We start from the raw sequence: 16,648 nt of genomic DNA, 5'->3' as shown, positions 1-16,648 counted from the left end.
GCAACATTACTTTTATGCTTCATTTGAAGTTTCCATTTGAAATTCTACATAATGAAATTATTGTGTAAAATTTAATTAGATTTCTTTGTAATAAAATAAATTTAACTGAAATTTTAAACATTTAGAATGAAAATTTACTTTAATATTAAGTTTTAATCTTAAAAAAACGCTTAATTTCACTATTTTAATATAGATATGAACAAGAGTAAACTTATACTTTTATTAAAAAAAAATACCAACTTCCTGTTTGTTACAGACTAAAATTAATTATATTTTTTTAATTTAGTAGAAAATATATAAACTTATTTAAATAGTGTATATATTATAAAACTCTTATGACACTTAGGAAGGGGTAGGAAGTAAATTCAAAGCGGGAGGGCGCTACAGATGTGATTCTAGACGCTAACATCGCGCACAAAACAAGTACACGTTTCTGAGCTAAGTATAGCATTCAGCAGAAAAGATAACGGAAACTCTCACTTGTACAAAAAACGAGGCAAGTATATTATAATTATTAATTAATACCTTCGAAAAAAATCGAAAATACCTTTAAGAAAAACGTTATAATATAATAGCGTAAGTACGCATTTATTTTGTAGGTCAAGAAGATTGTCCGTTGTACGGGCTGATAGCTTAAAATATCTTACTTATCGCTGTCTGCAATAGTAACGAATATTTACTTTAATCTTATAAATATAGTTGTAAACATTTCTAGATGTAAACAAATAAAAAAAAACGCGAATTCAATTATCATTACTCTACGATTTATACTTTTAATAAATTAGCTTACTCTTAAACTTAACACTATATATTTGCGTACTTAATAATTATTATAATTAAGTAATTTATTTAAAATATTAAGAAGGGATAAAATAATTTAATTTTGAAAGCAATAGTTAAGATGTTTAATTAAGTTTCCACTTGTGAAGCGTTAAATGCTAGAGACAGATATACGATACTGTACAGTTGATTTCATCTGTTTGGATATATAATCATAAATATATTTATATGTTTAAAAAGCGCAGCGAGATTTTTTGTAATAAAGCCAAAATTCCATGACTGACTTATGAATTTCGAAATTACTGTTTGTTTGCGAGTCGAGTGTCGGTTCGCTGACCCTTTATAAAAATGTTGTTCAGTTTTTTTGAGTCGAGACTTCGACGACAACAAAGCGGATTCGATTCGAATAGATAGGACTATGCTCATTTATTCTTAGAAGTTTGGCAAGTGGACCGTTTCCTCTTCATTTCCAATGCGTAATTAACCGAAACTGACTTTTTAAAAATCGTTTATCTTGACTTAAATACGGAAGAAATTTTTTATAATTTTAAGAAAATATTCTATAAATATAATTTTAATTATTTTGAAGTGTTTCTAAATGGTCAGATTGTTAAAATAATATATTCGCTATTACTTTTTTCTACAATGTTTGGTATATATTTATTCTAATAGAAGGTTGGATGATTAGTATTTAGGAGGAAATTAAGAAAGATTACTTTGATTCGAACAACTACATTGAAATCTGTAGACAGCATCTGCTCATGTTGACTACAATGCCAAGATTGACTTTGTATAACCCAAAAAAATTTATTCATCGTTTCCTGTTTTATCAAAGAACAAAGGAATTCTTCAGAATGAATTCTTCACTTCCTAGAATAGTTTCGTATAATTTGAATAATTTACCTTTCCGATTTTAATTAACGTTCTTTTCCATATTATTATTAAGTCTCTTTATAATATTATACATTATCTTGAAGTAATCACCGTAGAAAAAATAACAATGAAATATTTTTTATGTCAAGATAATTTTATAATAAATATAACATAACGAATGGGTAATTATTAGAATGCCAATGCAATCTCCTTAATTTTCTACCTGTACAAATTTTATAAATAGAATGTCTAACAATACTGAAGTGTAATAATAGTGATGTATATTTTTATTTCAGGATAATTAAATGATTCGTGTTATCTGCAATTATATTCCATGACTTACTATTCCTCAAAGTATTATCCTAGCAAATCCTTAACCACTTATCCTCGTATATCACTTCCTAGTAGAAGAAGATTTCTTACTACTACTACAACTCCCAGTGCAACTACTGCAGTCAATGAAATTAAAACAGATAAAGAAACCAAGAAGAAAAAAACTAAAGAAAGAAAGAAAAAAGAACCCCCTAAACCCGTTTATTGGGAATATCTTCCTGATATCTTATTAGAAGATATATTTTCATATCTGAGCATCTCTCAGAGGCACACAGCATCTCAAGTGTGCCTTAACTGGTTTAGAATATTTTCTTCTCCAAATGTGTGGAGGACTTTTGTTTTGGATGATAGAACTCTAACAAGACGTAAATTTAATTATTATCTTGGTTATCAATATATCTTGGATCATCAAAGAACTCAAATTTGTTTACATAGAGTTGGTCGTGCTATCCGCACACTTATTTTCAAACCGATTCCAAATTTTTTTAATTTGTACGAATTTATGTCAATTGTTACATATTTTTGCGAATTCTTTGACGAAAATCCGATGTATTTGGTTAAAAACTTACATTTTCGATTTGCTTGCGATTCGGCTTCTAATTCTTCAGAAGAAGTTTTTGGAACTGGAGGAAGATTGCTTCAAGCGTTAAAACGTTTAATGAAGAATCTAATCGGTTTAAGATATTTATCTCTTCAAGATTTATTGTTAGATACGCCTGAAGCAATGTTTCTGTTAGATGATGTTGTGCAAAATTGCTCAGAAACTTTAAGAACTCTACGAATTGTAAATTGTACAAAAGTTCCTTACGCATTCATGCACGTTGGAGTATTTTTAAATTTGAAGACTCTCATTGTTTCTCCTCAACATCTGAGTGATGACATTGTGATTTTGCTGGGTCACACGAAGTTAGTTGATCTGTATATTCTTCAAGTGAAGCATACTGATGTTGCAACACCCGTATCGAGAAAGACGTGGAAGGAATGTCGAAAAATTTCACCAAACCTTCGTGTTCATCTCGTTATCGATGGAAAAGTCAAAGCAGAGGTGAGGATTGAAAATTTCAAGCTAAATAATCAAACCTTAAAGTTAAAAATCAATTTTGCATTTTAATAATTTTCAAAAAAAGTACTTTAGTTATTTTTTAATTTTTCTTTTTAAGATCTCTATTATTTGTGTATAGAATTATAATTTATAGTAATAACTAAGCTAATAAAAAATGCTCATTGCAATATTGCATTTTGATGTTTGAAATCAGATTTAAATATCGAAGATTATTAAAATAGGTTAAACTGCTTTTTCAGCATTAAAAAAAGGGCTAAACTTAATAGCAGGAAGTATTTTTTAATATCTAAAATTGTTATTTTTGGCTGAATTGTGCCCAGATTTTTTCAGATGTCGTAAGCAAGGACAAGATAATTTTGTCCACACAATAGAAATATATCTTCCTTTATACTCAACGCTATTAATAGTTTGAAAAATTACTTGAACGTACAATTATCTTTCTAATTATAGGTAATGTGGCAAGAAGGCGCTCCAATAAGATCTATAATTTATAAAACACCATATAATAGAATTACAGTACAAAGCGCATTAACAGCAGCAACTATGTATACAAATGATTTGGAATGTTATGCCTTCATTGGGATACCAAGATTTTATATGCCAAAACCGTTCCAAGAAAGAGGTGATTCACCTCTGGTAAGAACATTCATATTCATTTGTAATTTTTAATGAATTTAAAACTTACTAATATAAAATATTATACTGTATTTAGGTATTACTATGTCGCAATTGTCCAAATGTAAAGACTTTAGTGATCAGAGAACGTGTATCGACGGCGACAGTATTATTAATGGCTTTCTACTGTAAGAATATAGAGACTTTTATCGTAAGAAGAAATGCCATAATTAAGAGATGCGATTGGCCAAGAAATCCCGATTGGACTGATGAATTCTATTCTTGGTTAAAGACTGCTTCACAATCGTATGAATCTACAGCTAAAGAAGTGTCTTCAATATTAGGAAGAGCATGGAAACCTATTGGAGATCAAGAATTTAAACTGTATAGAATTAATTCTTATTTATAAAGAGAGAGAGAGAGAGAGAGAGAGAGAGAGAGAGAGAGAAGTTTAAAAATGTGGAAAAACTTGAAATGAACGTAAAGAGATGTGATTGTGGCAAGATCGGCTGTTTTCCTTAATTTTGCTTCGGCTATCGCTTAATGCAGATTGTTTTCTAATATCCGAGATTATATCGATATTACTAATTTTTTATTTTTTAAAGTTTATAGTAAATTGCTTAGAGAAATAAAGAATGGGGACCGGCTCAATGCACCATTACAAAATTCTTTGCTTTGAAATTAAAAATTACTAATTCTATTGATTTTCAATAAGGTCAAAAATATTAAATCAAATTACATTTAAATTTATTAATAAATTAGTTTGAAATTTATTAATAAATTAGTTATTAAAGCTAACTTATTAATAAATATGATATTTTATCCTTGCGAATATAAGTATTTGTATATGAATGTCTATACATTAAGCTGGTCTCATAATGTGATATTTACAATAAGAATAATATTTTTTATTTAGGAATAAATTGATTTTCTTATTTTTACTGAAGCTATCCATGCTTATTAGTTTGAATATAATATCACCACATATCAAATTCGGATTGTTTGTTATATTTATTATACAGTTTGGATATAGGGCCTATGTTAAATTTAATCGAAAATATAATCAGGCCATTGCTTTGTTGCTCGGATTTATAATGGAGCATGTTACGATCTCAAAAAATATTACACTAAAGTTTCAAGAAAGAACTTAATGAAATGTTTTGATGCTAGTTCACAATACTATATATTTGTGATTAATGAATATTTATTAATGATTATTTATCTTTGTGTAATTACATTATTTTGTATATTGTAATATTCCTAATAAATGATTTTTGCGTAATTATATTCTTATAACAATTTAAATATTATAAACACAGTAAAATTCTTTGAGTTGATATCCTTCTAAACTGAAATCTTAATTGGAACCGAGAACATCTATAGTGACTTTTACCGGCTATTTACACTATTCGACTGGTATGAAAAGCGAGATGAAGTGTTTTAAAAGTTTATATTAAGAATGGCATTAATAATTAAATAAAACTACGTATATAAATTGGCTTATATTTTGTTTATTGTTTTCCTATTCCACTAGGAATACTCTTGAAGTTAGACAAAGTTTTATGAAACCGCTAATGTCCAACTTAGGCTTTTCTTTATTAAAATATAATTACTCAAAGTTGTTAAATTAAATTTCAACATTTTTATTCTTAAAGTAATACATTTAAACTTTGCAATTTTTGTGAGATTATATATAAGATTCTACTGTGCGTTTATGACTTTCAGGCTAGACTTAAAACTTTATTTTTCTAAAATACTTTCACTTTCCAGAAAAATATTTGTCGAAAACGTTTCTCACAAAACCTTTAATTTTATCTAGAAATGTAGGAGACTGATTTTCATTATTATTTGCAACTTTACTATGTACAGGACTTCTTTCTGTTGAACTGGGTCTTTTTGGTATAGATTTCAATTTCCTAATACAATCTCCTTGTAAACATATCTGTAAAATAATGACAATTATAATAATAATGAAGTGTAAAATAGTAATTATATATGTATTGTATTATAACATACAGTAAACGAATATATTTCAGTCAAATAGTACCTTAGCCAATTAATTTTACAGGAAAATTCCAATATCCCGAATCTGATGAGTTAAAAATTGCAGTATATTTTTCTTTTAGAAATACTGTACTTTAAATTACCTTGTCTTGTCCACAACTGCTACCTTCCAAAGCAGGGTGAGCGGGTGTTGCCCAATAACCTTGAACACACCAAAGTTCTCGACAAATGTTCTAAAAAGTTATAAAATTTATAAATTTTTTAACGAGAAAATACTGTATTTATAAATTGAATAATTTATAAAGCTAATACTTGCATTATAAGGAGGTTTAGAATTATTATAAATTTTATAGCCTTTTCCAAGAGCGTATTCACATTGAATTCTAGGTGGATATTTCTGTCCAGGTAATCGAGGATCCATTTCTGAAGTTAAATCACGGGCATTCTTATCATCCAATAAACAACTGGACTGAGGCATCCTGAAAAGTTTTATATTTATATTATCTATATATTTTGAGTCACGGGATAATTTTATTATACAATTACCTGAGGAATTCTTCTAGATATCTATTACTACAAGGTGACCAATTAGTTTTTCCAGGTCCAGTTTTTGGCGACATTATAAATTTGTCTGGATTGCAAGAATTATTACTTCCATCGTGCATCATCGATAAACTATAAAATATTAAGCATAAAAGTTTTAAAATACTGTATATCAGAAAAATCTATATAATAAACATTGAAGATAGAATGTATATTATGTACAAACATTACATTATGATTATATATTTATACATATACATTTACCAATGACCCATTTCATGTGACATGACATAAGCAGCTTCGAAACTGCGAGCTTCACATATTGTACAACTGTATCTATCTCGGCACATTCCGTTAACCCAAGCCAATCCTATTGGAAAAAATAAATATATTCATTTTATAAAACGTATTTATCATTAATTTTAATTATCTTAATATATTTGGTGATAGAAATTAAAATATTTCTATTCAGTGCTGTCTATGGAGAGACTTAGCAGTTTAAACACAACCAAATCTGGTATGGTGACATTTCTGGATATGGAAGACATTTTTGTAAAAATTAGTAACAACCTGCCAATATGGCAGTTTTGACACTGCAAGCAATGAAAAAGCAGTTTCCTTTGAAAAGGTATATATGCTGTACCCAAGTTCTGGGTATAAAAAGTGGCCACTACTGTTGAATGTCATTCTTATTAGCTATGATGACAATCACTTNTCCTATTTGGAAAAATAAATATATTCATTTTATAAAACGTATTTATCATTAATTTTAATTATCTTAATATATTTATATTACGATAATTAAAATTATCCTAATATATGTAGATAATTATGTAGATACTTTTTATTAAGTCTGATAGTCATGATAATTCATATTAATAAAGTAAATTTAATTTTATATTCATTTAACGTTATTGTAAATTTATGAATGGTAAGGAAATTTTAAGAATTTCGTGTATAAAAAAATTAAATTAAAAAAAAATAATAATAATAAAGAAATTTCTTTAAATTGTCATGAATTATGTTAGTCATTATTATTTTATCACTTTTAAAAATATTTTTCAATTCATGAATAAGGATTTATTCTTGAATAAATGTAATATTTACTTTGAATAATCTCACGTTATTACTGTTATAACTATGATATAAAATTATAAATCGTGATATAAGATAAAATTTATTACAACTGTCAGTTTTATACACGTAAATAATTTTAAATAACAAACTTACAGAATATTTTCCAAATTAATTATTATAAAATAGTTTTATAAATCAAAGGTTGTCTTGAATCCTACATCATTAGAGATTCAAAATCGTATGGTGAAATGGAAGTGTAAAAATTGGCGGAAGATTTAAAGCTGATTATTGACTGATTTTTGTAATGTTAAGTGAAAGTGACAATCTAAAATTTCTGTTTATTAAATCAAAGAACATAATCTGAAATTGGACTTGCATCGTAAAAGACAAAAATCAAAATATTTATTTTATCAGTTGTTATAACTGGTAAAAAAAAAACTAATAAATTAATAATTTCAATGTTAAGGAAGAATAAATTTAAATTAATAGATAATTTCAAAACCTCAGACAGAAATGACGGACATGAAATCAACGACTAAATCACTCTTGCAGAATGACTGACTATAAAAGACTTAGAATAGATTAAGCATTTAGATGTTGAAGTATACACAGTGTATCTTTATATATAAAGATTCGACTTAAATTATAAATTTTTGTCTATAAATCAATTTTTTAATATTTAATATACCTGTATATTAAATATTAAATAAAAAATTGTTTTCTGTGAAACTCTGTATTGTCTGTTAAGCCAGTATAATAAGTCCTGATAATAGTGAATGCTTGTTTATAGACAAAAATTTATAATTTAGTAAGAAAAGGACATTGAGGCATCTTAATTAAAAGATTCGACTTGTTCAAAGTATGATATTTACAAGGAAATAGATTGTATAGAAGCAATACAGAGAGGAAATTGATTCCTCTGAATTATATAGACAAAGAATCCATGATTTCTCTAAGACAAACAAAGGAGATCAAACATAAGCTTTTTTTTTAAAAGATTAAATGATAAGACTTTGAGTTTTATATTTCGGACACGCCATTCGAGGAAAGGAAGCAAGAAAAAGGCATCAAATTTGGCAAGGTCAAAAGTCAGTACAAAAGATGAAAGATACAATAACAACTGCTATGGACACAATGTTGTCAACGATCAGCTATTTCATTAAAGTGTTAACACAGTTCAGAATAGTTTTAGAGTCACAGTGAGTCGACATCGACTCGACAATCCTTCGTATCCACTGCTCTCAAAAGTTAAGCACAGATCACAAGAAGTAAATAAAAGCTTAAATAGCACGAAAGTTTAATGAAAATTAGTGCATATGTATGAGAACTAACATTTACCCATTAAAATTATGCAAAATGTATACAAATATGCAAATGAAGAACACTGGGAAAAGACTGGCGTCTTCCCAGAGTGCTGTTTTTGCTGAAAGGTTACTACAGGCAATAAAGAACAGAAAACAGAATTGTTACAATGCAAACAGTACGTAATCGTGTCCCAAAGAAGACGTTTACAGAATTTAGAAAGATGGAGAGATTGGAGGCTGGTGAAAAAACGCTAAAAGAGGTCACATTGCATATTGACCACAACATTTGTATTCAAACTTCTTTTTTGTATTCACATTTATTGTTACTTGTATTCATCTTTTATTTTTTCTGTTAACATTCACTCATTTTTCCCAAATGTATGCAGTGTATACCTAAAGTATGCATGCATAACCCTATAAAAGTTTTATAAATTTAAATGGCTTTGAAAATATTGTCGTTTTTGTAATCCGTGCTTAACTTTTGACGGCCAGTGTATTCTTAAAATAAAACTTTCATTTAAAAAACTTACGAATATTTTTCATATCTGAGTTTAATTCACGTTTTTTCATTAAATTTATATTAAATTTCTTGTTTAAAGATGGAAAATTAGAACCGAATAATGAAAAGATGATGTTTAAGAAAAATTAGTAATGGCGATAATTTATAACAACATAAATCAATATATAAAAGATTACGTACCTAAAACTTTTTTNTCACTTTTTAATTGATGGTATATAAGAATGATTTTGCTATAAAAAAGTTAGAAAATATTTTATTATGTGCTTTATTTTCTGTAAAAGTTTCTCACCAATGTGGTCAGTAGCGCAAAATTTTTCTATATCTTCAGTGTTCTTTAAGAGTACGTGAGGAACTGATTCTTTCTCTATTGGAAAATCGAGATACGGTTGCATTGAAGAAGCAGGTTGCATGGTATATTTTCCTTCTGGTATAACTAATAAACCGTGCTAGAAAATAACACAAAAATTTTTAAAACACCGAAATTTTGCGATCAAGACGTAGCCTACTTCAACTAATTGTTATCATATTAAAAACGATGATTATACCATTTTGTAATATTATTAATTTATATATTAAACAATTTTTTTTTACCATTTTACCATCCCCTTCACATGTAGAAATGGCTGCCATTCCTCCACTTTGAGACAAAATCTTTCCGTGAAATAAACAAGGATTAGATGAATGATTTTCATATGTAAATCCTTCAAACTCGAAGTCTTCAGATAGAAGCTCATTATTAGGAATTAATTCTATATAAAATGTAGTATTTGATGTTCTAATTATAAGCAATTTCTCTTTGGTGTTATCACTAATATCTCTTTTGTCTCTTGGCGTATGATAAAGAAGTGGATACACGATGTCATCTAGCATATAAAAATTAATTTTTAATAAAAAAATTTTGGTTCGAATTAATTTCTTATAGTTATCAGTAAAATCAAGTGAATTAAATGATTTAATTGAATTAATAATAAACACTTTATTGATATAAATTACATTATTCTACCTGATATTTTAATTTGTTTGAGCAGAAAACAATTTCTTATCTGAATAACCTAAAACAAATAAATAAAATGAAAATTTCGTAGTTAAACGCCAATAATTTATTATAATTATCAAGATATTTCAACAAACAAATTAATTAAAACAGATAAACAATTATGTAAATCATTAAATTCGGTAAAGGATCGATAAATTCGCTACGCACGAATCCAATATAAATGTTAACTGGTTAATTAATTATGGTTAATGGCAAGAAAAAAAGGAAAAGTGCACCTATGTGCATTCTTACCTGTATTATAGAAAAGAACAAGTGTAGTTTTGAAGCCCTCATATCAGAATAGATTTATGATAAGCGTGAGTTGGATTATGTTATTCATCTCTGCAGCCATCCAACAATCGGCATTCCCAGGGTATAATTGTAAAGGAAATAATATATAACGCCATATGGTGAGTCGCTTTGTTACTAAAACTCACCTAGCCGGCAGGTTTCCTGTTCAACCATATCATGCAATCTACTATATGTATACAATTGTACGTCCGTTCCGAACTCTCTATCAGTTACATAATGTTTTACAAACCTTCTTATCTATAAAATAAGTTATAAATTCATATATAATACAAATTTCTAATTCAAAAATATACCTTTTCATCAACGCTCAAATCCAGTTTAACAACACGAATATCAATTTGAGTTTTCAAAGAATCGTATTTATAAATAAATTGAACCTACAACAAATTTATTTACATTTAAAAATAAATGAATTTAATTAAAAATTTAATAACTTAAAAATCACCTGATTTAATATATTTAATATAGCAAATTTAACGTTAACTTTCTTATCAGAGTAGTGATCAATTAATGATTTGTCAACAAAAACAGCCATCCGGATGGTGTATCGTGGTTTTGATCTTCGTCTTCTTACGTGTACATTAGGAATTTCGTTGTCTTCTATATCAACTGGTGGTGCTTGAAAAATAAATAATGACAATTTAAATTGCTTCAGAGATTAACAATAATATTAAATGATAAAAAAAGGTAAAGTTTCATGAATGCACACAAAACAGGAAATATTATTCCATATAATTTCCTCTCTTCAGAAACTTGCCATTGACCGAAATATTATACTTCCTAACCTAATTACTGATATATAGAAACATCTATATAAGTTTTTTGAATACAACATTGTTAAATTTCGAAAAACATATTAGAAAAAATACATAAAGCAACACCTACATTTATTAAATTGAAATTAAATTTATATTCGAAAAGTTCAATTATGATTGTAAAGCTGAATTGTTTATTATACATAAATTTAAATCCTGATTTACTTATACTGGCCTATCAGAAGATAAATAATTTGAATACAGACTTACAAATAAAAGAAACTGTATGTTTATAGGCCTGTAGGATGAAAGAAATTTCATTATAAAAGACAAAATCCGCCCTAATTCGTATAGTTGATAAATAAAAAGTTTTAATTTTATGGGTTGAGTAGTTAGGATATTTGTCATTGTATACGTGAATATGGCGGAAAAGGAAACGTCGAATAGTTTAAAAAGAGAAAGTCAAGTTGAAATAAAATTTCACTTTTTAATTGATGGTATATAAGAATGATTTTGCTATAAAAAAGTTAGAAAATATTTTATTATGTGCTTTATTTTCTGTAAAAGTTTCTCACCAATGTGGTCAGTAGCGCAAAATTTTTCTATATCTTCAGTGTTCTTTAAGAGTACGTGAGGAACTGATTCTTTCTCTATTGGAAAATCGAGATGTGGTTGCATTGAAGAAGCAGGTTGCATGGTATATTTTCCTTCTGGTATAACTAATAAACCGTGCTAGAAAATAACACAAAAATTTTTAAAACACCGAAATTTTGCGATCAAGACGTAGCCTACTTCAACTAATTGTTATCATATTAAAAACGATGATTATACCATTTTGTAATATTATTAATTTATATATTAAACAATTTTTTTTTACCATTTTACCATCCCCTTCACATGTAGAAATGGCTGCCATTCCTCCACTTTGAGACAAAATCTTTCCGTGAAATAAACAAGGATTAGATGAATGATTTTCATATGTAAATCCTTCAAACTCGAAGTCTTCAGATAGAAGCTCATTATTAGGAATTAATTCTATATAAAATGTAGTATTTGATGTTCTAATTATAAGCAATTTCTCTTTGGTGTTATCACTAATATCTCTTTTGTCTCTTGGCGTATGATAAAGAAGTGGATACACGATGTCATCTAGCATATAAAAATTAATTTTTAATAAAAAAATTTTGGTTCGAATTAATTTCTTATAGTTATCAGTAAAATCAAGTGAATTAAATGATTTAATTGAATTAATAATAAACACTTTATTGATATAAATTACATTATTCTACCTGATATTTTAATTTGTTTGAGCAGAAAACAATTTCTTATCTGAATAACCTAAAACAAATAAATAAAATGAAAATTTCGTAGTTAAACGCCAATAATTTATTATAATTATCAAGATATTTCAACAAACAAATTAATTAAAACAGATAAACAATTATGTAAATCATTAAATTCGGTAAAGGATCGATAAATTCGCTACGCACGAATCCAATATAAATGTTAACTGGTTAATTAATTATGGTTAATGGCAAGAAAAAAAGGAAAAGTGCACCTATGTGCATTCTTACCTGTATTATAGAAAAGAACAAGTGTAGTTTTGAAGCCCTCATATCAGAATAGATTTATGATAAGCGTGAGTTGGATTATGTTATTCATCTCTGCAGCCATCCAACAATCGGCATTCCCAGGGTATAATTGTAAAGGAAATAATATATAACGCCATATGGTGAGTCGCTTTGTTACTAAAACTCACCTAGCCGGCAGGTTTCCTGTTCAACCATATCATGCAATCTACTATATGTATACAATTGTACGTCCGTTCCGAACTCTCTATCATAACAGACTACTTACCAAGCAGAATGACGTCAAACATCCATGTTGAAAACCTTCATCATCGACTATTACCTATTCAAATGTAATTTACCTGTAATGATTTCATAACTTAGCAAAATTAATTTAAATCCACACAATTAGTGTTTTACAAGAAGGATTTTTAATTCGTCATCAAAGTCTTGTATAAAAATATTTTAAAAATTCTAATATAAGTAATATATTTATTAAATTTAAATATAATAAAATTTTATATAGATTTTTATACATTTATGTAATAATTATAAGAACAAAGAATAATTTTATTCTAAGAAAAAAAGAAATATTTTAAAATAATTACATGACTGTTTTTAAACGTCAAATTATTTATGGATGATGAATTTCTTATTTTTTAATTAAGATACGTCAAAATTTAATGGTGATTGTTATTAAAAACATAATTATATTTTTAAAAATCAAAAAAATATATTTTTATTAGAAATTTCTAATGTAGCATTTTTAAAACAGTTTTCACTCCACTAGATGCGAGCAACTAACCAGAACGACCTTGCGTATATGAATGAGGGTTACACAGTCCATACACTTTTAAAGTTTTTAAGATTGCGAAAGGAAATTCATTCGATATAACAATTAATTGTTTATAATATCTGTTCAAACTAACAATGCACAATACTTATTGATAATATTAGAGTGGATGAGTAGCACTTTCGAACGGATCCTTGCTGTAAGAATTGCTGTATTATATGCAGTGACATGCTTTGGATGAATCGATTCGAATAAATACTTCTTGCATAATAAAATGGAATAAGCAATTGTCGAATTATTTAAATGCATTAATTAGAATTGAGAAAAATAAAATAATGAGTAAAGATATTTGAATGAATTTAACGGCATAATAATTTAGCTTCTGGAATATTGTTGTTAAGGTTAACCATTTTGTAGTAGATTTTATAAAATAATCGGTTATAAATTATATTTTATATTATTCTAATTACTTCTAATCTTAGAACAAATTGCAATAAAATGTTTTTGATAACATTAATTTTATTAATTTTATATATGAATTCTATTCTTGGTTAAAGACTGCTTCACAATCGTATGAATCTACAGCTAAAGAAGTGTCTTCAATATTAGGAAGAGCATGGAAACCTATTGGAGATCAAGAATTTAAACTGTATAGAATTAATTCTTATTTATAAAGAGAGAGAGAGAGAGAGAGAGAGAAGTTTAAAAATGTGGAAAAACTTGAAATGAACGTAAAGAGATGTGATTGTGGCAAGATCGGCTGTTTTCCTTAATTTTGCTTCGGCTATCGCTTAATGCAGATTGTTTTCTAATATCCGAGATTATATCGATATTACTAATTTTTTATTTTTTAAAGTTTATAGTAAATTGCTTAGAGAAATAAAGAATGGGGACCGGCTCAATGCACCATTACAAAATTCTTTGCTTTGAAATTAAAAATTACTAATTCTATTGATTTTCAATAAGGTCAAAAATATTAAATCAAATTACATTTAAATTTATTAATAAATTAGTTTGAAATTTATTAATAAATTAGTTATTAAAGCTAACTTATTAATAAATATGATATTTTATCCTTGCGAATATAAGTATTTGTATATGAATGTCTATACATTAAGCTGGTCTCATAATGTGATATTTACAATAAGAATAATATTTTTTATTTAGGAATAAATTGATTTTCTTATTTTTACTGAAGCTATCCATGCTTATTAGTTTGAATATAANTAAAACTTAAGGTTAAAAAAACTAACATTATAAATTTTATCAAAAACTCGTTAAATAAGACTAAAAATTTATTTATCAATCTATACTAACGAAAGTCATTAAAAATGGATGGCTTTACTGCAAATAAGTGGAATTAAGCGGAGAAGCTTGACATTTTCTTTATTTTGAGTTACATTGTTTCTAAATCTGATTTGTTACAATGTCTATAAATAATTCATTTTATATATTGATGTAATTTATAATAATGATAATAATATAAATATGTAATATTAATATTGTTATATGTAAAAATAAACTGATTCACTTCAAGACTTCTGATGCTATGAACATATTTTATTTTAGATGTTTTATAAGTTTAAATCGAATTTCTTAATTGTGATCATAATTATCATCTTTTGGAGATTAGACCAATAGGAACCTGTTCCGGCTCTAAGTTATAGTTGTTTAATTCATCTTATGACTGCATATCCTTTTTTTCCTTTTTCCTTTATTTTCTCTTCCAATAGACTTGAACATGCTCACGAAGAAAATAAATTATACGCTAGAAATAAACTAAATGCATAATAAAATACAGTATATTTTAATATATTCAAATTATTATGGTACTGTACCTACCAGTGACCGAGTGAATAAAACCACAGAACACTGGCGCATGTTCTCTCCTGATCAAAGGCTGTCCACGTGGAGTTTTCCAGATTTTTTCACGTGTTTAACATTTAAATAGGGACAAGTTTCCTATAGAAAGTCCTTTCGGAGACATCCTCCTTGGCAGATTGCTTATTTGTGGCATCAAACCAATCAGCCATCAAATTATTGTTGATCCGATAATTGAGAATCAGAACACAAAATAGAATTTGATATTTTAATTATAGTATAAATTTGTTTTAAAATATTAAAACACATTTATTGCCCAAATCCTCGTTTCTCTTTTATCCTTCGTTTTACTTTACCGGCTGTTACATGTAACAGAGGGTATGGCGATAATTATATGTAGGACGATCAGTCAAAAAATGACCCCCAATATTTTTACATTTTTAGATTCACGCAGAGGCGGATTAAGGTTGGTTGAGGCCCCGGGCGCAGAAAGAAATATTGGGCCCCTTAAAAAAGAGAGAGACAGCGAAAATAAAAATACATGTTAATATTTTTTATTTATTTAAAAATATGGGTATGTACTGTACTATTAACGTTTAATTTCTAATAAAATTTGAATATAATATATCATATATTATATTCAAATTTTACCGCCGATTGTAAATTTGTACATAATTAAAATCGCATAAATGAAAGAAATTTGGTGTCATTAGAAAAAGTGTAAAGTTGGGGTTTGCGGGGCCTAGGACGCCCGCCGTTAAATCCTCCTCGAGTAAAAAATACTGGACTTTTTTTTTCCTGCATGTATGGAGGCACGATTTTGTTCACCCACTTTAAAGTTTAATAACTCCTGTGTTCGTTAAAAATTCCTGAAATTTGGCAGGGAGGTTGATGTTATTAAATTTGGGTTGGGAGTAGGGAATTCGATCCCGGTCCTTATTTCTAATCCCGGGATTTCGGGATTATACTTATTCGATCCCGGGATCCCGGGATTATTTCGGTATTGAGGGTTAATAAAAAATAAGAAAATCTTACAGAAATTAAAAATCAAAATTTAGACAAAAATCAACGTATTTTACGGTATACACCTAGTTAATTTAATCACTCTAATTAATCAGACTTACAGTCAGACTAACCAGACTTAAAATCACTGTCTTCATGTTAAATTTATTCTTTTTTAAGCATCACTGAGATCTCTTTAAACTCACATAAATTGAAAAAACTTTTATGTAACAAACTATGCAAATAAAC

At 27.4% G+C, this 16,648-nt stretch overlaps 2 protein-coding genes across 2 annotated transcripts; one reads left to right on the top strand and one right to left on the bottom strand.

Moving 5' to 3' along the window:
* The first annotated feature begins 392 nt into the window (after positions 1 to 392).
* Positions 393 to 5,039, top strand: LOC111618875 (F-box/LRR-repeat protein 3-like). The gene is made up of 4 exons (XM_023360501.1): positions 393 to 496; positions 1,950 to 3,031; positions 3,500 to 3,685; positions 3,762 to 5,039. The coding sequence occupies exons 2-4, from the start codon at positions 1,988 to 1,990 to the stop codon at positions 4,071 to 4,073; spliced, it is 1,542 nt and encodes a 513-aa protein (XP_023216269.1). The 5' UTR covers positions 393 to 496; positions 1,950 to 1,987; the 3' UTR covers positions 4,074 to 5,039.
* Positions 5,040 to 5,280: 241 nt separating this feature from the next.
* LOC111618883 lies at positions 5,281 to 13,118 on the bottom strand. The gene is made up of 15 exons (XM_023360507.1): positions 12,790 to 13,118; positions 12,505 to 12,553; positions 12,093 to 12,364; positions 11,791 to 11,947; positions 10,906 to 11,078; positions 10,754 to 10,837; positions 10,586 to 10,697; positions 9,704 to 9,975; positions 9,497 to 9,558; positions 9,293 to 9,342; positions 6,476 to 6,581; positions 6,215 to 6,343; positions 5,985 to 6,147; positions 5,812 to 5,901; positions 5,281 to 5,606 (listed from the first exon to the last, which is right to left on the bottom strand). Exons 1-15 carry the CDS (start codon positions 12,829 to 12,831, stop codon positions 5,424 to 5,426), a joined length of 1,944 nt encoding a protein of 647 aa, XP_023216275.1. The 5' UTR covers positions 12,832 to 13,118; the 3' UTR covers positions 5,281 to 5,423.
* Positions 13,119 to 16,648: the final 3,530 nt, after the last annotated feature.

This window comes from Centruroides sculpturatus, unplaced genomic scaffold, assembly GCF_000671375.1.
Source record: "Centruroides sculpturatus isolate CEXI.00-Female unplaced genomic scaffold, Cexi_2.0 scaffold149, whole genome shotgun sequence".
NCBI classification, from domain to species: Eukaryota; Metazoa; Arthropoda; class Arachnida; order Scorpiones; family Buthidae; genus Centruroides; species Centruroides sculpturatus.
The sequence above is the reverse complement of the archived record's forward strand: the minus strand, read 5'-3'. Positions and strand labels throughout refer to the sequence as shown.